At 48.2% G+C, this 23,634-nt stretch overlaps 1 protein-coding gene across 1 annotated transcript in view; it reads left to right on the top strand.

The window, feature by feature from the left end:
* Positions 1-19,244, top strand: part of LOC144134117 (uncharacterized) — a 38,758-nt gene extending 19,514 nt beyond the window's left edge. Inside the window, exons 7-11 of the mRNA XM_077667095.1 lie at positions 810-1,116; positions 5,438-5,653; positions 9,261-9,383; positions 17,144-17,350; positions 19,044-19,244. Of these exons, the coding sequence (XP_077523221.1) occupies positions 810-1,116; positions 5,438-5,653; positions 9,261-9,383; positions 17,144-17,350; positions 19,044-19,238 (1,048 nt within the window). The 3' untranslated portion in view covers positions 19,239-19,244. The remainder of the gene's footprint in view (positions 1-809; positions 1,117-5,437; positions 5,654-9,260; positions 9,384-17,143; positions 17,351-19,043) is intronic.
* Positions 19,245-23,634: the final 4,390 nt, after the last annotated feature.

Raw genomic sequence — 23,634 nt, forward strand, 5'->3', positions numbered from 1 at the left:
ACGAACCCCACAAGGGGCAGGACCTGCCATCGCAGTGAAGTGCCGCATCGCTCAACCACTGCGCCACTGCGCTAGGAGTGGTATGAAGAGTACCATGTATCTATGAATGTAAAGTAGAGCATGTCCCATATAGAGCCCATATATTCGTTAACCAACTAACGCTATAGCGCCATACCAGTGCTGTGGCATGTTGCAAGTTGCGCGTCCGCGCCATAAGTGTCGCCACGGTCGGAACGATTGCAGCGATCCTGGTATCTGGCAGCAAACGCGGCTGGAGTCAATGACACAACGCGTCTGCGCCGCCAGTGCCGCCGCGGGCAACGCTGCAGCGCAGTGGCAGCAGACGACAGCGACCGGCGCAAGCATAGCGAGCAAAGTTTTGAGCAATTTATGTTTTTACCGCCAACTCCCAGGCACCGCCACCGTCGCATTTCAAAATCGTCCCCATTGGCTCTACGGGAATGTCACACCCTTGGCCATACTCTTGAAGCGGAGCTTCTGTGTCGCGTCCAGTTTTTCTCCCCTTATGCATACTCTGACTCGTCATGGCTCATTCAAGCATAAAGCTTCGAGTAGACGTATAGAGTATAAAAGGAATAGTTGAGGCCTTTGTGAGGTTGTGGGAGTTTAAGCGCTGTGGCAAACTATTTTCGACTCTGAACTCTGAGGCCTTTTATACTTTATTTCTTCCTTCTCAAGAATTTGTAGCGATAACGATAGAGGAAAGGGCCACAGAGAGTAAGTCATCACAAATCCCCAGCGACTCCATCGACCGTAGCAAAAAAATGGCATGCTTATTTTTCACGCAGGTACTTCTCCCCGCGGCGCCTGTACGTCCTAGAGCAGCTGCCAACTGCTTACTGCTCGGAGCTCATCTACTACGCACTGTACGTCACTAGCACGGTGAAAGTGAAGCGTGGCAGACTGGACAGCGAAATATTTGACGCCATCGTCCGCCTTCGGGAGAGGCGTCTCCACCGTGGCAAGAAGATGCGTCTCCACATTGCCCTGGGAGGATCGCGCCGGGACTCACCCTCGCTGGTGCGCCTGATGGAGAACTACGAGGTCCGTGACGCCGTCATCAACGATCTCCACGCGCTCAGTCGACACTACGATGTACGTGCACGGCAGTGCTCTACCGCTGCCCGGAGAGGGTCAGCTTTTTCTAGCGGAGGTTATGAAGAGAATTTTCTCCGACGGAGACATCCGTAGGCGTCTTCTTGTTTAACCAAGAACTCCCACGCTCATCTGCTGACCTAGGCGGACTTGAACCGCAGGAATAAGTATCCAAAGAAGTGGTCTGCTAGTATTCATCTGCATTAAAGGAAGTTCCCCTCTTTTTTGGCATATGGGATACGGTGCGATCCACGAGCCACTTAAAGATGAAACGAGCAAAAGGATATGATTATGGTACAAGAATGGGACTTACTGCACCATTTATTTCTTATGAGAAAACAGTTATTGCGTGCGGAGAGTAAATGTGGCCGACGTCTATTAGTAGCTAGTCTCGGACGGGGTAATGTTTGTCGTCTTCAAGGATTGAGTTGTCGCAGCGCAGTGACTGCGAAAAGATAATCCTTTCCGCGATTTTAGTTCTTCCTGGCTCCGAGTGTCGAGATCACCCGAGGTTATTGAGTGTACTAACGACCTCAAGCGCAGTTAAGATTACAAAGATGTTAAGGCAGTGATAACAGCAAAGGTAACATAAAATTGGAAAACTGCAATGTCATTAAGTTTATCTTTGTCTGCAAACGATAACTGTACAGCCACTCTACACTGCACTGTGGGTATTGCTGTGAGCCCAAGAAGATTATACTATTTTCAGCAGGATGCTCAGCAGCAGATTTAGTTGATGTCATCACTCATAACACAGGGCCAATAGCTACTACGATGACATCTATATAATGAATTGTTAGATGGCGAAAACCTCTAAATTAGGTGGAAAGATTGGAACTCATGCATGCACTTTCTAATGAAGCACCTAATCGTAACGCACATAAATGCTTTAAGAAAGACATATGCGGCCGGCACAACACTGTTCGTTTTAAGAGTGCGAAAACAGGAACCAGAAACGCTGTCAGATGAACAAGACCAACCTCATTATTGCTGTTCGCTGTACCTCGTGAGAAGTAGTCACGACGCAGGCCTTGAGAGAGAGAGAGAAACAACTTTATTGCCATAAAGTATCGGAATTCAGGGCAAGTGGGTTTGGTGTAGCCCCCAGGCGGGACGACTTCCTGAGCCCAGAAAGCGAGTGCCAGTTGGATGGTCTTGTCTGTCCTTCTGAGTATTTGGTTCCATCCCTTCTCGGAGGGAGCTGGCAGTAGGGTTGGTGGGGGCTGGTCTCCCGCAAAACCGCAGAAGATATGCGCCTGGGTGGCCATTTCTCTATAGTTACAATTTTGGCAACGGGGGTCGTATTCCTCGTCTGTTATCAGTGATAGCCTAAAATGGCTGATGATCGAGTATGCGACCTGCAGAGCATGGTGACTTCCGCTCGATTTAAGTTGGGCTGAGGAGGCGGTAAGTGGTGTTTCCTTTCTCTGTGGAGGTGGTTTATTTCGGCAAAGGTGTGAGGAGCCTCGACAAGAGCGTGTGGGTCCGTGGGGCCAGCAACTCGGCCGCTTAGGCCCCGGGCTACTCGGTCGACCCCTTCGTTTCCAGAGTTTTCCGCGTGCGCGGGTACCCAGACAAGGTTGATCTTATCGTCGGGAGTGCATCCGCGAGGGGTGCATGCAACGGGGTGGAGCATGCGCTATGACAAATTGAATTCGCGTAAATCAGCAGTACATGTTAAATATCCCCAGGTGGTCAAAATTTTCCCGAGACCTCCACCACGGCCCCTCTTTCTTTTCTTCTTTCACTCCCTCCTTTATCCCTTTCCTTACGGTGCGGTTCGGGTGCCCTCCGAGATATGTGACACAGTTATTGCATTTTCTCTCCCTAGAACGCATTTTCAATTTGTTTATTTTTTCAGTAAAAAAAGTGAGCTGCACACATCGTACTGACTCCTGTGGCTATGAAAACAGTTCCTGAGGTCTTGTTCTGGGTGATTTTCGGCCACAGGAGGCTTTGCGGAATGAAAATTTGTCTTTTCAGAATGCTGCATTCAGCATTACGCAAGATATACGGGGTATAATAATAACTCATTGTATGGATTAGAGTTTTACGTTTTTCGAATGTTAATGTGCAGAGCGCAGCAGGCTTAAAACGTTAATGAATCAAGCTGATGCGCTTAAGAAGTCAAGCGTACGATAGGCATATAGGCTTTAAAAAGTGACCGGTATGTTTGGCTCTGCCCTGGCTCGTTAAGGCCGAGACCAGCTACTCCACAGCTTTCGTTTCCCCGCCTCGCACGTTCTTGGGCGAGTACACAGAGTTCTCACTCATTGCAACGCATACAGTGTGAAGAAGAAATGTGCAAGATACAACCAACGCATGCTTCGTAGATTACGAGTCGAATCCCGAGCAGTCGTGTAGGCGTTGTGGAATCAGGGTGTAGAAGATGGTTGTGCAAAAATACTGGAGGATATCTACAACGGCTGCACAGCTACCTTAGCCTTACACGGTGAGCAATATAATTTCTATAAGGAAGGGTTTCAGGCAGGGAGACGCAATGTTGCCAATTCCATTCGCTGTCTCTTTGTAGGAGCTTATCACAGGTATAGATCAGGAACCGCTGGGGATAAGAGTTCATGAAAAATACGTTCGTTATCAGCGATTGACTGATGACATTGTCTTTCTAGGTCACTCTAGAGATCATATACAAAGCGTGATCAGTGAGCTAGAGAGCAGACAAAAATTATGCAGAAAACCAAAGTAATGTTCCACATTCTAAACGAGAACGACAGTTTACAGCTGAATGCGAGGTGCTGGAATTGGTAAGAAGATATGTCTACATATTGAAGGTAGTGGCCGCAGATCAGAATCACGAAATGGAAATAACTAGAAGAATAAGAATACAGCACAGCAGATTTCGCAGGTTCCCTCAGATCATAATGGGCAGTTTACCAATATTCCTGAAGAACAAAGAATATAACAGCGGCATCTTACCGGTACTCACCTACGGGCAGAAACGGAGAAGATAACATAAAGTGTACAGCTTTCGTTAAGGAAACCGCAGCGAGCTATGGAAAGGGATGGTAAGTGTAACGTTAACAGAAAGGGAGAGGGAAGAATGAGGCATGGCTCAAACGCGGGTTTAAGACATCCTAGCCGAAATCAAGAGGAAGAAATGGTTTTGGGCAAGGCATAGAATGCAAAGGCACGATAACCGACGATGCTTAACGGTAGCGGACTGAATTCCAAGAAAAGGCAAATGTAGCAGAGGCCGCAGAAAGTTAGGTGGGCAGATGAGTAAAAAGTTTGTGCATATAAGTTGGCTGCAACTGGCACAGGACAGGGTTAATTGGAGAGCTGTGGGAGAGTCCTCCGCAGTGGGCTCAGTCAGGTTGATGATTGTGATGATGTGTGAAGTTACATCAGCGCACTGGCCGGATGCTGCGCTTGCTGCTCTAAACGTTAATCAAAAATGGCAAAAAGGGCGCGATTTCGCGTGCTCTCACCGCGAAAGGCGCAGACAGAAAGCAAAAATATGCTAGTGGTGTGCTATGCGCAGTGTTGCCTTCTTCACGCCTTTAACATTTAGGACATAGAAACATGTTGGAACAGGTAGCTAAGTACACTGTGCACAAAACTGTAGAGAAAAATGCAGCTTGAGATTGGAAAAAAAGACAGCTGTTGTCACAGGCTACAATGACCTGGTGCTTACTATCCTGTTTCGCCTTCTTCGCGCCTTACACTTTTGTAACATAGATTGATATGGAGGGTGATAGCTAGGTGTGCTGTGTGCGAAAATAGAGAGTGCAAACATGGTTCACATTAAAAAAAGGCAGCGAAAGTCGCGACGAACAAGCGCAACCTATATTCTGCGAACTTAATTGTGTCGCCGTCTTAGGACCTGTATCATTTGCAACATACATAAACACGTTCCAGGCTGTAGCCAAGTGCGCTGTGAACAGAACTAGAGAGGGAATTACGGCATGACCTTGGAAAGCGGGCGCCGAGTGTTGTGTCGCCTTATTTTTGCCTTTAACATTCGGAAAACAGATTCATGTTGCGGGCGGTAGCTATGTGCACTCTGGAAAAACGTGAAGGACAAAACTAGCTTCACAATGGAAAAAATGGCAGCTGATGTCGTGACAGAGTAGATTAACTTTGCTGGGTGCGGGAGCACGTCTTCCTCACTTCGCGCTGTCTTTATACTGAGGCAAAAATTCCGTAGTAATTTTATAGCACACCCTATTTAATGTCTTTACACTGACATCTTTTGCCGCTTAATTGCGGGCGATTAACATAGTTTTCATGGCAGAGTTAGGCTGCACCGATGGGTAAACCGAGCTGAAGGCATAGTCTGAGCGGATGTTGCACTGAACAGGGCGTGGCCATTCACTGGGACCGGCCGGGAGACGCATGTGACAAGGAGTTCACGAGGACCTTCTTCCGGGCTCTGATCGAGGACCTGCGCAGGCGCAGATTAGCCGTGATTCTCATCGTGCCACCCGTAGTCGAGCTGGTGCGCAGGTTTTGGCTCATCAACATCATGCGCTACCTGGAATACGTCATCGTGCTGACTCACACGCTGCGCCGGAAGGTATGTATATGTATGCCACAGACGCCGTCGGGCCCACTTATAGCCAGGCTGGAGGTTAAGCGGATTCCATTCGTTGCATATGCAAGGATGCTTTACAAGCTATCCAGCTTGGTCATGTGGCCCTCGCCGAGACTCTTCCTATTAGCTGCTTTAGTGACAGGATGTATAACTAAGCACGGTCGAAGTGTTGACTGCACGGTATGGTAGGTCGGCCTCCTCGCTGAGGAGTCACTAGAATGAGCAGCACGCGTTGCAGTGATCCGACGGTCCTGCTTCCTCCCAACTCTCTATGGACCCGTGCCCCATTTCGGTGCTGAACCCGGTGCGGTGCGCACCACCAGCGCCCTAGTATAGTAACACCGCTATTCTCCGCCTCCAATTCTTGACAAGGTCATGAGGATGCCGCGAAGAAGTTGCGCAGCAATATAGCGTATTGTCTGCTGTTTTTCAAGGTATTATGCATGTTGCAGCTACGCCGAAGTTGGAGAGACGAATGGGCAGGTGATACACGCCACGTGACCGGCTGGGTCAGCAAGGCATGTCATGTGACTGGTGGTCAAGCTGCTCGAATTGCTGTCACTGGGTGACCGCTGGATACAGCTATTGTATCGCTTTCAGCCTTGCCCCTGTCTTGCACACACCACGCTTCTGATTCGTCCTACTGCAACGGAGACACGCCTTCACTGACCTTGCAGTCCGTCGGCGCGCGATTTGTTGGTGGTTATACGGACTTTCAGTGCAGATTTTCCTCTTTTTTTAGAGTGGTAGCCGCGTTCATTAGCAGCGGCGTGGTCACAGGGGATGGGTGATGTCTCCGAACTTCGAGAAGCGCATTTTTCATTAGTTTTAGGGCAGCGTGACGGCGCTCCTTTTCACTTAATTATAGTTGCGCTGCCAATGTTATTAGTTGTATCTAAGAAGCGCTGCCATTGGCCTGATGCGTATTTTGACGGCAGCCCAGCCCTCTTTCATATTAAACGAGCGTTCCTTATAACTTTAGCCGCAATATGTGTTGTCGGCTCTAATTTGCCCTTATTTTATCCCCCATTTTCGACTGGAAATTGTATGAAAAAAGAGAAAGTCCTCGAATGGTACATCAATGGTTGGAGGAAACAATTTGCGTTCTACACACGGAGACCAAGGAGAAGTAACGCCAATCTGTACGCCACAAAATGCTGCGGCATGATTGGAATGAAAGCGTGTGACGACAGCACTGCAATATTTTCTTTCATTCGGAGTGATATGATTCTTTTCGCGCTTTTTGCTTTGATCTTGAACCCTGCTGTAGCGTTTGCAGTTTCGATCCCTTTTACCTTTACTATAGTAAGCTGACCGGTTGTTTCGCAGTACGCTTTTAATAAGTGGTTTATTCGCACACCGCTAACGCTTTTCCTTTTCTTCCTACCTAAAGAGAACGCTGTGTACGTCGTGTTTATTTATTTACACTCAAGGCCTATGAGACGTTAGAGAGGGGGTGGGTACAGGCGTTAAATTACAAACAAAACATCAAGACGCACCCGCCGCGGTGGCTCAGTGGTTAGAGCGCTCGGCTACTGATCCGGAGCACCAAGGTTCGAACCCGATCGGGGCCGCCGCGTTTGGATGGAGGCGGAATGCAAAAGGCTCCCGCGTGCTGTGCGATGTCAACGCACATTAAAGATCCCCAGGTGGGCGAAATTATTCGGAAGCCCCCCGCTACGGATCGTCTTTCTTACTTTCTTCTCTTAGACCCTCATTTATCCCTTCCCTTACGGCGCGGTTCAGGTGTCCGCCGATATGAGAGACAGATACTGCGCCAATTTGCCCAAAAACCAATTTTCAATATGGAAAAAAAAAAGAAATAGATCCAAAAGCAAGCGCGTACGCAGAAAATATCAAGCAAAGCTTTAAAAAAAATGTTCTTTGAACAGCATCAAGAAAAAACTAAGTATCTAGCTAGACACCAGAAGAAATTTTATTGTGTCTTTGAATGTCATAGGGCCTCGAATACAAACAATTAGGGCGGGCAGGTGACTCCAATCTGCTATAATTTTCAGTTCGAAGGAACAAAATATAATTTTAAGGTAATGTAGGGCGTAAACACAATATTTATGATGGACAAGCGTTGATAAGAAGGTTCGTCCAGAAATGAATTGAATTTTCAGTAAGGGGTTAGGGAAACATCTTTTAAACAGGCCAAACGGAAGACCTTCCTTCTAATTTGTGAGTTCCGTAGATCTAGTTGGGACTTCATTAAGAAAACACTCTCAGTACGGGCATAATTAGATAGAATGAAACCCTCACTCATAAAAGTTGGATCGATGTTCTATGTCGTGAGTCAGTGTACAAAGAGCTCCATCCCGTATTGCGCAGGTATACTCTAGTTTAGGTTTAGGCTTTAGTTTTAGGTTTAGTGTTCAGTTTGTTTTATTTTTAAATTTAAGTGATTAGTTTGAAATTATTGTGTTAAAATATTTCGAATTATTTAAAGTAAATTATTCGGTGACACTAAATATATGCTACGAACGTCAGTGCTAGCTTACGCCGTCAGTGACGAATTAGTTAAGCGCCAGTGACCTCCACAACATCATAGAAAGTCCCTGGCAACAAGAATATGCAGTCACCAACGTAATATATTTGAAAAAGCACTAACTGTCTTGACTGTCACCATGGCGGTCCTGCTATCGCTTTGCGTCTCGCGAAATAGCGTACGCGGACTCGAAATTTATGATTCTGGCGGTATTGCCTCATCTAAGCAGTGAAAGCTCTCGCATCCAGATTCCCCGCGCTGCTTCGCTTAAAGGGCGTCCGGCTCTGTAACTATAGGTAGTTGTCGGTTTGGCTGGAGTCCATGCCCATGTTCTCTAACCTCTTCTACGGGTGTTATATCGGGCTACAAATATTCAGTGCTACGGTCTAAGCAGCACGAGCTGCGCCACGTTTGAGCCCGCAATCAAGCTGCAGGTGTTGCGGGGCGTCCACTATGTAAACGGCTTCTCTTTTCCTGGACGACGACGAGGCTATTGTAGTCCGATCTACCACTGATTATTAACGCAGTGAAATGATGGACGATTAAGTGACTGATGTTTTTGCTGAGTCTGATAGGCTAGGCGAGTGTAAGGTTTATGGGGGTTTAACGTCCCAAATCGACTAAGGCTATGAGGAACGCCGTAGTAAAGGGCTCCAGAAATTTCGATCACCTGGGGTTCTTTTACGTGCACTTACATCGCACAACACACGGGCCTCTAGAATTTTGCCTCCATCGAAATTCGAACGCCGTGGCCGGGATCGAACCCGCGTCTTTCGAGCCTGCAGCTGAGCGCCATAACCACTCAGCCACCGCGGCGGCCTCGGCAAGTGTAAGGTAATTCTTATACAATAGTACCAGGATTTGTATTCTTTCAAAATTTGGCATTTTTTCCCCGGTCCCCACTCATCTAGACCACGTGATCACGTGGACAGCATTCTTTAGACAACTGTGTTGCCAACAAACCTGAAACCGATTCTTTCTTCATCAAGTGACTGCGAGACCTTTTGGTTATGGCATCTTACCCCGACGTTTATCGTTGCTGCTGTAAAATGAAGCCTTGTGTTTACGCTCGGAGTGCGAAAGTTTTCTTTGCTGCAGGAATTGTTGGATTGTCCAGGAAGGCGACAATTCGCGGCAGCTTCTTACCACGCTGTCAGGGAGCACGTCTTCAAGGAGACGTCTAATCCCCTGCATGCCGCGAAGGTCGTCTACTCTATATCTGTAAGTGATCCCGACTACCAGAATATGTTCATGGACGTAGTGTAACTTGAAAACTAAACGGACGTCACCCAGACACTGTCTGGATGATGCTCGAGACAGCACGTGGGCAAAAATTAAAAGCTTTCAAACCTCAAAAAGACACAAAAAGAAAAAGTTCGAAACTGTTAAGCTATGTTAAAATATATTTTTTTTTATGTCGGGTTCGAACCCGACAGCGGCAGCCGTGTTTCGATGGAGGCGAAAACGATAAAGCGCCCCTGTGCTGTGCGATGTTAGCGCAGATTAAAGGTCCCCAGGTGGTCGCGAGAGAGAAATAACATTTGTCAGCATCCGTCAAACGGTTGAGAGATCCGAGGCGCAGCTCAATCCCAGCCACGTCCGGCTACGAGACCCATTGCTGCTTTGTACATATCAAATCAGCACACTCTACAAATTGAGCCGCATGACATGACCACCACCCCCCAGTACCTTGTCGCCCTTATCCAGCGCCACTCGGCGACATTTACAGACGGGCTGCTTTATTTCAACCTACCGTCTGTCATGCTTTCACCCCACCTTTTCTCCTCATTGTAACATCTGTGGTGTGCCCAGATCCACACTTTCCACTACCTTTGGGATTGTCCTTCCCCAGAGGCAGCACCCTTCATTCCCAATCCCACTCATTCTTCCTGGCAGGCTGCTTTACGGACCGCTCAGCCCGCCGGCCAGAAATGGCTGGTGGATCGGGCTTTATGTGAAGCGCAAGCCTGTGAACTCCTGGACCAGTAGGAAACCACGATGGAAGATTTTTTTCGTCCAATAAAAGTTGTGTCCATCCATCCATTCATCCCAGCCATGTCCCCCCCCCCCCCTCAGCCGTCGACCGGGTTCTCTTGGATCTCAGCCGCGGTCAGGGCGAGACGGATGACTTTACGCTGCCCCTGTTCCTCCTGTTCGAGAAGCAGTGCCTCACAGGACACGTATGTTCCCTAAGATTCTCCTAACTTACGACATGTCCATGTCATATGGATCATGTCCGCTATGCCCTCACAGTGCTTGCACCAGGGGGTAAAAATATCCGGGTTCCACTTGCTATAAAGCTGGGGGTTTGGAAACAGTACAATTTGTAGCTTACACTACACAACCTCTTCATTTTGGTCACCTGCTTGCACACTTTTGGGAATACCGCTCGGCCTAATCTTTAATTATTTATCATTTCTTCACGCGTACTAAGGTTTTCATCGAACTCTAGGAAATCCTCATCGCGCGAGGGGACGGGGTAGCGTATGAGGCGACACTGGGATTACGGAAGGTAGCTACTCCTCGGGACAGTATGTGTGCTTTCTCGTTTCCCCGCAACCCCTGTTGCGCCGGTTTCCAAATAAGCGTAGCCTGTTGTGACAGTGGCAGGACACTGGCCAACGTTTGTGCTGCTACTGCTTGCTTTCTCCTCTTAGTCCCTCCTTTATCCCTTCCTTTACGGCGCAATTCTCGTGTCCGCCGATATTTGAGACCGATACTGTGCCATTTCCTTTCCCCGAATACCAATTTTCAATTTTCAATTTTTTTAAGAAAGGAAATGCTGCACTAACTGGCTCACCTCTCGGTGGACACCTAAACCTCGCCGTAGTGGAAGAGAGAAACTTAGGAGCGAAGGCAGTAAGAGAGAGAGAGGGGCCATAGTGGAGGGTTCTGGAATAGCTTAGGCCACCTGGGGATCTTCAGTGCGCACTGAAGACCACTTACTTTACTCTGCGTATAAGACAGCACTGGGAAGTGGACTATTTGCTTCGTAGTGCTGGTAGTGAAGAACTTTTAGTTGGCGGAGATCTTATAGTTGACAATTTCAGAGGTGGACTGGGTCCTGGTCGTTGGTGGTGGCCGGCAGCCCGTCTCTGCCGGCGACCTTCTCCGCCCACTACACTAGCCTCAGTTGCGAGGCCGCATCGGAGCTAGAGACCAGGACCTCCCACCCCTCTGAGTCCGCAAGGGCCCATTGGGCCTGAGGTTGAAGTTGTTGGCAGACGAATATAATGTGGTCGAATGGGGCTCTCGGGGCCCCACAGAGAAAACAATCGGGGTATGAGTAGAAGGGAAGAAAAGCGCAAGTAGCGCTGGGGAGGGAAAGGTGCGACCCTGGAGTTGTGGCCACATCGTCTCTTTTATTGTCAGTGATATCTGTGGGGTCGGGTAAATTAGACGTTCTTCGCGTTAGTGTAGCACGATGTCGTGGTATGGGATCAGCCGGTCTCTGACGCTGCCTGGGTCTTCGGTACATACCGTTCTGTTGACGTACGCTCGAGCAGCGGAATGGGCTGCTTCGTTCCCCGGATTGCCTGAATGGGCCCGTACCCAGATTATTTGGATGGGGCGAGGTGGCTGGGGGTTGGAGATGAAAATTTTATAGGCGGCAGCATGTATCTGCTCGCGGGCAAAATTTTGAATGGCGGTTTTATAATCGCACAGGATAAGAGGGGAAATGGAAAACGATATCGCTAGCGCGATGGCTGCTCCTTCGGCTTCTATCGAGGTGTTTGCCCTAATCAAGCATGATGTCGTGTGTATTAGGTTCTTGGATAGTACGCAGGGGGCGTACGCTAAGGGCTGGGAGTACTCTGCGGCGTCTACATAGACTATGGTTTATTTTCATGTGCTTTATGCAAGGCGGGGGCGCGGGCTGCTCGTCGAACCTGGTGCTGGACTGGATGCATGTTTTCAGGTAGGGGGTGAATATTGAGATAGTCCCAGGCGTATTTCGAAACCTTGTGGGAGTTAATGGGAGGTGGACCTACCGGTAGGAGCTCGAGTGAGGGTAGAATATGGCGCCCAGCGGTAGTCTATCTGAGTTATGTGGTGTTCTTCAATCAGCTCATTGAGTGTGTTGTGGACTCGAATGCCTAAGGTACTAAAATTGGGGATGAGTTTGGGCAGACTTAAGGCCGCCTTGTAGGGGTGTTCGATTAGTGCATCGGCCTTTTCTGTCTCCGTTTTTTGATGTAGAGGTAGGGCAGGAAGTATAGCATTCGGCTCATCACGAATGCCTGTAAAGGTCTTCGGAGGTCGTGTTCGCGCATGCTGCGGTGTTTACTGACTATGCGTTTGATCAGTCGAATAATCTGGTGCGTGGTGGCAGTGAGTTTGGAGTCTCCGTATTAAGCCCGTTGACTTGCAGGTACAAGCATATCAGGCGATGCTTGTGCACTTCTGGCACTGGCTGCCCATCTGTAGTGATGAGAAAGGACGGGTTATCCTTTTTGGTGGAGGAACACGTGTTCGCGCTTGACTGAGAAGCAAGCGAGGCCTGTGGAGGCCGCGCACTCCGCCACCACGTTCGCTCCTGCCTGAAGTCTCTTCCTTGCTTCCGACATTGCCTGTGGTGGCCCACCGGTTAATGTCGTCTGCGAAGAAAGAATGGAAGTGTCAGAATTTGTGAAAGATTGTGGGCCCTCGGGATGAGTCTGATGTTAAAAAGAGAGAGTGTACAGAAGCTTGAGGTGTTCCTAGCTTACCCAAAGAGAAAGCTGTGCATTTCAGGGGACCGATTCGGATTGCTGCTGTGCGATCCCGGAGGAAAGCGGCGGTTTAGATGCGCGTTCGACGCCGTACACCCAGATCAGACAGAGCGGCTATTATGGCAGCGTAGTATACGTTGTGAAAGCTTTTTGAAGGTCTCAGGGCAGCAGCGCTGGCGTTCGTTTGCAATGCCGGGGTTGGAGGATGTCTTTCGATATCTGAAGCATTATGTAATCATGTAGAAGGGGCCTTCGAAAACCCAGTTCGTGTGGGGAAACGGGTTGTTGGTTTGCATGTGTTTAACCTGTTGAGGATTACGTGCTCTAAAAGCTAGCCGAGACAAGAGGTGAGCAAGATTGGAGATTTGTTAGGTTTAGCGATTTGCCGGGTTCAGGAATGAAGGTAAAATGAGCGTGGGTTCACTCTTCAGGGAGAGCGCCTTCATTCCAGCGCTTGCTGAAGAGGTTCGTTATAGCTTGGATAGAGTTCTAACCTAAAGTCCCTGGAGCTTTGTGATTTGATTGGCTCCAGGTGCAGACGAGGTGCGAAGTTGGAACATGGCGGCTCGGACGTTCCACTTATTTATGTCCTCATCTATTTCGGGGTTTTCTGCTCCCAAGTAGGGTGGAAGAGAAGTCCTGGGTATTGTCGTGAGATTTGTGGCTTTGAGGTTCTTGATCAGGGTGTCGTCGTTCATGTCTAGGCTATGGATGATACGGGTTACACTACGATGTTAGGTGTTCTTGGTCTGATCAGGTTCTAGTAGGCAGCGTAGGAATTTCCACATGTCCTTTAGCCCTTGGTTTTCAGCTAGGCGGTCGCCCACCGGTCTCCACTGCTGTCGGCTTATTTGCACTGCATGTGCTTCTGTGTCCTTCATCAGGGCCGTGATTCTCAGCTTCAGGAAGCGGTTGTGTTTGTTTTTAAGCCAGAGTTTTGCACGCTGGAGTGGGCCACCCACATGTGCAGTGGTCTGCTGTCGATCACATCCCACTCCCGAGTGCTCCGTCTATCAGAAGTGTCCGTCTTCACAATCTTAGCGAGATCTGGCATCCAGTGTGCTTGATGTTCAATGTTGGCGCTGGCATTTGAACGGCGGTGTCCAACCAATCCCAGTTTGAGATCATGAGTTCTTTTCTGACGCGTTGGGCAATGCAAGTTATCGAGAGGGAGGTCTGAACAATGTAGTGATCACTACATAGAGAGGTGTGCATGTTCGACCAATGAGTGCGTGATGTTCTGTGTGAGGCTGAAATCGGTGTAGTGGTGTTTTGAACAGTTTCCAATGCGTGTGTATTGTTGCGGATCGTTTACAAGGGTGAGCCGCTCGTTTTGGAAATGTGTAGTGAGTTTGACACCTTTGCTGCGCATCCCCAACATGTCTGGCGTTAAAGTCGTCTAGCACTATGCGTGGGTGTTTGAAGCTGATCTGAAGTTCGTTTTTCATGGCTTTTTTCACAGCAGATGTAGAGACTAGGGTTTTTTTTTGGTTTTGGGAAGGAGTTCTATGAAGTGACAATCTACATCTGCTATGTCCATCGGGTGCTCGGCAGCTGTGTAGTTCCGGTGGACCAGCGTGGCCTCTCTGTGTGTAGATGAACTCGCGGCTTTGTTGGTTGTATAGTTCAGGAATTTGACTGGGTTATTCGTTTCTTGAACTGTGATGATTGTGGGCCTCTCTGCGTCCTGAAGAGACTGAATATAGAGGCGCACATTACTACGCTTAGAGAAAAAGCCTATGCAGTTCCACTGCTACACCTTAATGTCCTAACGATGTCCTGCCACCTTCGATTTGCGGAGCGGGTTGGAGTAGTTGGAGTGCTGTAATAGAGAATAATTTGTCCAGCTTAATTTGGATCTGCTGCGGCTCCATCTGCAGCTCGAGCTTCGTGATCCGGCCGTTCATGCTGCTAGCCCATGTGTTCGGGCTCTGCGCTGTAGCCTTAAACTTTTCGGCGAGCTTTTGCTCTTGTAGAGCTAGGGAGGCAATCGAATCAGACTGTTTAGAGTTGTTTTCGGAGGGGACGTCTTGTTCGACCTCTTTGCGCTTGGCTGTTGTGTTTGGGGTGGTGGGAGCTGTCGATGCAAGAGGAGGGGGTGGGTTGTTGAGAGTTGGGAGGTGGGAGGTTGGGTTGAAGATTTCCATTCCCTGTTTTGCGGAGAGCTTGTGCATGAGTGCCTGCATATACTGGGTTAAGGTGATGATGTGTTCACTTTGTTGCTTAAGTTGTTGCTTGAGTTGATCGTTCTGATGCTTAGATTGATCGTGCTGTCGCATAAGTTGGTCATTTTTAGATGCCTGATTGGATCGTTTTGTTGTTGGGTTTGTTAACCTTATATTCCTAGTCCTAGTCTGTTTTCACGGCTAAGGAGGGAGATCATGGGCTCGAGCTTACCTTATTTTCCGGCAGAGGCTGGCAGGTCCAGAGCGGGAAGGATGGCAAGTGATTTCTAGCATTCGTCGAAGTGGATTCCTTGAGTTCCACCGACTAACACCTGTGGCGGAAGTGATTAATGGGAGGGGGCGGGCGTTTGAAGATTTAATTGTAGCCTCGGGACATCGTATAATGGGTTCACCGCAGAGGATGCATCTGGGCGACCGCGAGCACACGGGGGCTATAGCTGCTGCGTGAGCTTCGTCACAACGCATGCATAGGTCCCTTTTGGGCTTGGTGCAGACGTCGCTGTGATGCTCAGCACGGCGGCAGTTAAAGTAGGCGCCTGCTTTGGCGAGGATAGGATGACCGTTGTATGCTGCACAGTAGAAAGGGAGTTGTTCAGAACTTTATAAGTGTTAATGAAGCTGACAAGAATGGATTTTGATCAGCCCAGTTGTCTAGCATCTGATATTATCTAAGACAGACTCTGGTTGAAGGTTTTCAGTTCTGTGAAGACACTCTTCCGGAGCTTGATCACAAATGGCATTGTAGATGATGCCCCTAATCGCATTGTCCGGTGGGGAAATATATGCTTTCAGTTGAACTGCAACTCTGAGCGACGCGAGCTGCATGTAGCGTCTTGCTCTATCGTCTGCCGGCGTACTTATGGTAAACCAGATGGGCCGGGGGTTGATGCTGATGGCGTCTTGGTAACCACTTGCGTCTAGCGGAAGTTTCAGGGTAGTGCTTACCAAGGATAATATGTACCCTCCGTTATGCTTGCCGAGATCGAGGCCTCCGCCGGGGCGGAAGATGATTTTAAGATCTCGAGCCGGGAGCTTCGGCAGGGCAGCCTGACGTTTAACGACGGGTGGGGAAGACTTGCCTTGCGTTGGCTGCGCTAGTCTGGCCGGCCGGTGGTTGAGGTGGCGAACACGTGTCGGCTTGCCGGGACATGAGGGAGTCTGGGAGCACCTTGTGCCGGGCTTCTACGGCCCTATCCCATCTCGATTCGGTGGCGGAATCCTCGGGTGTCACCCCTTCACTGTGCCTTGATGTGTCATGCTGCAGGCAGGTCGCAGCGTGGGGAGACGTCCGTGCTGCACAAAGTAGGCTAGGCTTAAGCCGAGCTTGGGTGCAGCGAATGCGCTAGCCCTGCGCAAGACCTAGCGGCCGCCGCCGCCTCCGATTGAGGTCGAGGTTAGCCGGCAAAATCGGGTTCCGAAAGCATGAAAAGTGTCCGAGACAGAGCCGGGCACTTTAACAAATCGGCTGCAGGACTCCGATTTATAAACAATTGAGAAAACCGCAGATTACAGTTTGAAAACGACACAGCCGATGCGGACGCGTCCAGTCGCTCCGCTGGCCAAAAACGCTCGTGTAAGCGTGTAAGCTTCGTGTAAGCGGGCCCTGGAGTCCATGAAGTGTGCAGTAATGCAATCGAACCTGAGACCTCAAGCGGAAGAAGGCCGAATATGCATGGAGCGTATAGACGCCAAAACAGGCATGTGGTATGTTCAACCGGCAGTCACCTGTGCAACGTCAAAATAGCCTGCCACTACAGAATTGTCGCCCGCTTGTGCCAATAAGCTTTCGCTGATTAATTTGTCAAATCGGCAAGCTTAGATGTCATTTTTTTCAGACGGGAGCCATTTTAGAATATAGTATGAGTTTGCAGCAAAGCATTTCACGCTCGCACTTACTTTACCGTAGTTCAGTGCTAGCTTTTTCTACCTAATAAACCTTAATTTTCAGCGTACTTTGCCTCTCTGCCATTACTACGCGGTTATTATTCATACCAGCCGAGATAAGTATGTTCTCAACGCCAATTTTATCCATACGATGAACTGCAGCCTTTTACTCAAGCTTGAGCACGCGTGCTTGGCGCAGTTGGGTGCCGACGTATTCAAGGCGACACTGCCTCTTAATTACCCCCGGCTTTTGGACGCCGCGACGCCGTCCAGTGTCTTCAACGGCCCCACGGTGCAGACTTACAAGACCAGCTACGACCACGTCTGCCGGCTGCCCAAGCACGCCTTCGACAACGACGGCGAGTGCGTCTGGGTCCTCGGAGCGAGCAGTGCTAGCGGAACCGAGGTACACTGCCCAATGCCTCATGATCGTTTACGCTCCACGTGTCAGGTGTTGCCATCGTTGCATTGCGCTGGGAAAAGTCTCTTTTATTTTTTCAGCGCCTGTTGCAGGAGAAAAATTACCAAATCCAGCCCTTAACTGTCTGTCTCTTCTGCTGTTCACAGTAAAAGTATCTTACTATTTTCCAATTTTCAAAATTTTTGTCCGAAATGTTTGGACATGGGCCACGCCTCTGGTTGAAAGAGAGTACTGATGCTCTGTTTTCGGAGGGCCCAAAGTGAGTCTGAACAGATCCCCGACACAGCCCGGTGATAATAGTGGCACATGTTAACGTGGTGGCAATTCGGCAGGTCTACACATGTGCCAACTAAGTTGAAAGTTCAAGCGCTTGTGTGCCGCTATCCAGCGCTGGGCGCCAGACTCTTCTCTGAGGCAAGTAACTTTAAACAGTGCACACGTCAGTGCGGGTGTTGCAGTCGCAGTGATGTTGTCGGGCGATGAGCCGTGATGTAGCTGCTCCAGGCACACCTTAGGCACCGATCATAGATTTTATGGCACTCAGCTGCTGACTCGACAGACGAAGGAGCGATCTCTGTTTTGGCGGTCGAATTTTGATGGAGGCGAAATTCTAGGGGCCCGTCACTTCGGCGTCCCTCATAGCCTGAGTCGCTTTGAGACGTTAAACTCTCTTAAACGAAACCTAAACAATCTTAGATTTTTATGTGTACGCTTCAGCTATGCTCTGCTGGCCCTCCAATTCTTATTCCAATTCCTACCATTATCCCCTCTTCAGAAGGTGAACTAAGTGGAAAAACTGCTTAGCTATGTTCCCAATCGTTTTCCTATGGCGTCTGAGTATGATCGCGTTTTTCAACAATGTAGTCGCACACTTTCTTCTTAAGCAATGCCCTGTGGCTGCAAATAGCGTGTAGGTTTTGAAAAATGTAATAAAAAAACCTAATGGGCCTTACTTGAGCCACTTACATGGCGCAATGATTTAGCTCTGCGTTTTTGAGCGCAGAAGACAATATGATCCTGGTCATTAAGAACGTAATGACTTCTTTTCGCACCAAATCTTAATACCACAGAAATCAACAACCATCTTCCCTGGCTGTATGTTACTTCTGGGATTGAATATTTAAATAATTTGGACCCAAAATCACCGTTTAAAAAGCTGTCAAACATTCCGTGAGGCGAAAATTGATGTTCGGGTATTACAGTGTTTAGATTACAGAAATCCGCAGTTCCCCGCGTCTCTCTTAAGCACTAATGCGCTGATCAGAGCTGAAAACAAGCACAGCAGCGCTCCTTGGCCTTCACAGGCGCTAGGCAGCTAATATCCACGGATCTCACCAGAGCGCCGCCAGTCTGCTCAGAAGGAAAGCCTCCGGTATCTTTACTTTTGAAAAGGGCTGTACTTCTACAAACAAGGCAGCCGCTGTATGGCAGTCGCTGAAAACAGGGATTTGTTTTGAACTATGAGAAACTTCATACCCATGATAACCTAGTTAACATTACCCCCAAAAGAGCGGATCGACTCACGCGCCGAGCTACCGAAAACCACCTCTAGTCCAGTACACGGCCTATGGAAGAGCAGGAGTTGAGCAGAGCGGAGTCACAGCTGGCAAGTAGGCTACGTTTTCACTATGTTCTTCTGTAGCATGTGGTGGACATGTTGATTTCGATGTCTACTCAGATTGCTCTTTACTCCGGCCCCGAGGAGCTGACGCTGCGCATGCGCCGTTCGTACGCCGACCGCATTGGGGATACCACGGTGGCCGTATATGACCTGTTCTTGGACGACTTCGACAGCCACTGCAGCCGTCCAGGACAACAGGGGGTGGAATCGCCCCTGGTGGCGGCCATCGCTGAGGCTTCCCTGCCGCACTGAGGCCACTCCGCTACGACCAGGGCTCCGCAGTGAATGCCCGATGACGACGCTTCTTCAGCGGAACTAGCGATGAAGGAAGCACTGATTCGAATTTTATTTCGGGTTGTAACATTTTAATTGCGTTCGCCAATGAACGCTTACTCGTTTAAGATCACAACGAGCACTTACTCCTACGAAGAGCACAATATGTAGGAAAGGGAATGAACGTTTCCACGATTAATAGGTGACCGCGGAAAGGACAAATTTCGAGGTGTGTGCAGTTTTCTATATTTAATTCCTTTGTGGCTAACGCTTTCGCTTCCAGAGAGTCGTTCTAGGCTTATTTTGTGTCTGATGTTTGATGCTTTTCTTTCATTATTTAGCACCCGTTATTTCACTCTTATGCTCTGGTTATGCCTTGCAATTTTCCGTCAGTGGACCTGCGGAAACAATTGTAATCAAAGTAGTGGCTTGACTTCCTGCGTTCCACTTTTCTCTCCTCATGTGCATGCGTTGCTTTGCAAATTGATTTCTCTGTATAGAATAAAGCCACACTTTTGTAAGGAACAATATACAGGCTTTGAGATCCCCCGTCTGTTAAACAGCTGCCCGCTAGCTTTGTAATCCTGCTCGCATTCTCTGGTCATTGCTTCTCTACTCTGACTGGCGTGCCATGGTTTCGTGCTCACACTCTAGTAAAGCGGTCGCTGCAACAGCACTGTTGCGTCTGCAGATGTGGGAGGGTACTCTTTGGTTTGTTAGTACTGATGTGCGTCTGCTTTAGCGAGTATACGACATCCTGTAAGGTGGCACCCTCAATGCTTTCTTTCATTTCAAGCAATTTTCCACATATCATATACTGTTCCTTCTAAAGGCTCCGGGAGAATGTTTTGTTTTCAACAATAAATCGGTGAAATGGATGGGGCTCTTTGCTTCCCGTGGGTTCAAAGCGCAGCTGTGCACATGCACAGCAATAGACTGCATCAAATGGGATATCGGCGACATGAAATGTAGAGAGCAGTAATTAAGCACCATGCCTACCACCGTGTAGGCAACAGTAAAGAAGGTAGTTGATGCTTGAGTGATTGTGCTAGTATAAACACAAGAGTGGCACGATCTACATGATTGATCAAACTCCAACCTCACTCTCCGAAGATATACAAGTTCATTGTGGTATATATGTTCCACCGCAACGCTCAAAATCGTATGCTGTGGTAAACTCAGTTCTAACCACCTCACACTCTTTGCATAGCGTATTGTTTTTCTATTGCCGAACAAATTTATAGTGCCAGTATTGATGACCTTATTTTGTTCATTGCAAAATAGCGTTCCAAACAAGGCTATTCAGAGCGGTAAAAATTATTATTTAAAAATATATAAAAGATTTAAGATAATTATTATCCCTCACGGCGACAGAGTTGCGGCCCTCATGCTACACCCAAGTGGTAAAACTCGCTCGCGTTCCCCAAGGCTGGCTCTTTGATCCAGGGGTATGATCTTCGCTTTTTGCAAGAGCATTTCCCAAGATTATACTGCCTCAAAGTATAGTTTCGTTCGAACAGTCGTTGGGTACACATCACGGCGGCTGACGCTTCTGCCAACGGGCCCGTCGTCTTCCTGTCTGCTAGAGACTTCGACGTGCAGTGTCCCGTTCTGTGGGGACCTGCATCCCTGGGATGTGCTGTCTCGAGCTTTGAATCGCGCCAATAAGGAAGTTATAAGAAGGGGGTGGGGGGGGGGGGTATTTTATATTGGGAGGGAGAACGGAATAACCGATACAAGATTCACCTTATTTTCGACCGGCCTGGGTTATTTTAAGTGTACGTCCTACTGCGCTGATCCGGACCATCAGAGGTCGATGTTTACTTACAGCTGCGGGAACTAGGCGTGGGTGTTTTAATTGCAGTTTTTTTTTTTCTTACTGCGTGCTGCGCTCATGTTAACTCCGAACATTATTTTTATTTTTGTCTCTAATCCATACTTAACAGTCCTTTCTTTTGTTTTTCCTTGGTGGTCGTCGTTGTGAATATACAGTTTGAAATTAATCTCGTTCCTACAGTCTACTCATTCTCACTTATCTTTCTTCCTTCAACGCGTTATCGTCATTCAAGTCACTGTAATTTTAACTAAACAAGAGGAGAGCTTGGGCACCACTTTTTGAGGACACGTATACAAGCTAAATGACAAGCGCATTCAATTCGTCGAGGTCAGGCACAGCATGAAGCCACAGACAACCACTCCAAGTGGTAAAACGTGAAGCGTGAGCGATAGGGCAGGAAGAATGATGCCACCCAAAGCTGTAGTCGTTACAGTGTGCGGTCGCATCAAGACTTAAGCTAAGTGCCGCCGGGTGCATTACTCGCCGTGGGACGTCGCTCGGGAGGCTGTCGTCACAAGCAAGATGTAACCGCCATGAGAAGAATCTGCCTAGAACCAGAGTGTCGCTGGAACAAGACTCCTGAACATTTTACTAAAACTACAAATGCCAGCCCGAAATGCAAAGCACTGAACGCTCGGAGAAAGGGCTGTAAGAAAGAGTGAACGAATAAAATGAAAGCCGAAGCAAGATGATGAACAGGAGGTATATCCAAAATAGGATACAGCCTATTAGTCATCTACTGAAAATTATTTCCTGCTTGCGAGATTCCCATAAACAAAATAGATAGCACGTAGGTGAAGCCGACACCGTGTTTTTCCCGAGCACTAAAATGCGCCCGTTTGTCCCGAACACTAAAATAAGCGCATCTAGCAGGGGCCCGATTCTCTATATTCTCATTCGACTGATGGTTCCACGTTGCCTTCTTATTGGATCTCACAGCTATCGATCATTTTCATGGTATATGTGTAAGTCATCGTTAGTAACAGACTCAATTTTTTTTCCTTTACGTCTAATTGTCGTGTCATTAACGATAAAAATTTCGCAGGACATTTCCTGGTGCCCAGCTGATAAATATAGTGATTGTGAAAAGCAAACGAAGCTACAGGTGATAGGCATGAAGATTTTCTCGCGACTTGCCAATTTGTAGAAAATATCTGCATACTGAGGAGGGCTGCTTTCCAAAGTCTCGTTGGCTGCCACAATGTCACGGGAAACACATGGCACGAAAACATTAAGGAGTGATGTAAAAGTGACGTTTCATGATGTACACAATCTGCCACATTGCCAAAAATGGCTGCAGTTCACCGCCATAATTAGGCGGTACCCAAATTATCCAAATGACTAAATAAGCACTGATTCATACGGCGTTAAGACACCGATATTTAACAGGTATCTGCACGAAGTCAAAAATTAAAGTTCACAAAAGTCGTTTTTATTGCATAATGCAATGAAAAGGTGTCATAAGGGTACAGTGAAATAAGCGAACCTTGGAAGCGTTAATAGTGAGGGCGTAAATGTGCAGCTGCATAGGAGCGCTAACTGCTCTCCCGTCGCAAACCCTTCATTCGCAGTTAGAAATCATCAATCCATGCGGTTAATATAACGCGGTAATTGCGGCGCCGGTGGTGCTTTATGCTACACGTCCCATATATTGGTTGTTTGTTAAACCATCGAAATGCGAGAGATTGCCGACTGTGGAGAGCACCACGATGCTTTGGAATTGTCTCTGACTATACAGCCCGTCTGTGCTATCACTTGCCGTGGACTATGGTGGGGTGGTTGTGCAGGGACGCATTGCGGCGACAGGCAGCGAAAGGCAGCGTCGAACTGTTGAGCTACAGAATGCGTTCGTCAGCAGTGAACTTCGCTGAACTGATGGTTTTGCGCGCTTGATCAAGTGACACAAGGGGTGTCCATGCGGCCGAGAAACAAACTCCAGGAAGGTTTCGGGTTTCTCGACGACACATCCGTGTGCATTAGCGCACTATCTGTTGACAGCGGTGTCAAAGACAACGTAAACGTTTGCCGGAAAAGGTGCGACGTAACAGCGGCTCCACCATTTTGAGGTAAGGAAAAAGAACGCTGTAGCGGTACATTTTGTGTAGCGTAATTCTAATTCTTTTTACATGCAGGCTGGAAATAGCTGTAAACAAGCCAAGGAGCATGTGCAGGACGCATGCTCCGAATCTTAAACTTCTGTTCGGCATTTGGCGTTGCGCTTTGCACCATACTGCGTTTCACTATTTGCTCACAGCGCCAAATTGAGAAAACAAAGCCTAGCATGCTACCACGTTTGTCGATTTCTTGGTTTTTGGTGTCGATGAATCTGAGAGGACGTACAGAGGAAATAATGTGGAATAGGGAGTTCTCTTAAGCATGAAAAAAGGTGCTTGAAAGCATAAACGTATACTATATCTGTGTTAAAGCATTAATAATGAAAACTATAAATGTGACTTCGCCACTCAAGCATAAGTTTTCATAATAGAGTTGCAGCATCAGTTACACAGCAGTGACGTGGAAATGACCGCGAGAGGGAAA

This window comes from Amblyomma americanum, chromosome 5 (genome assembly GCF_052857255.1).
Source record: "Amblyomma americanum isolate KBUSLIRL-KWMA chromosome 5, ASM5285725v1, whole genome shotgun sequence".
Taxonomy (NCBI): Eukaryota; Metazoa; Arthropoda; class Arachnida; order Ixodida; family Ixodidae; genus Amblyomma; species Amblyomma americanum.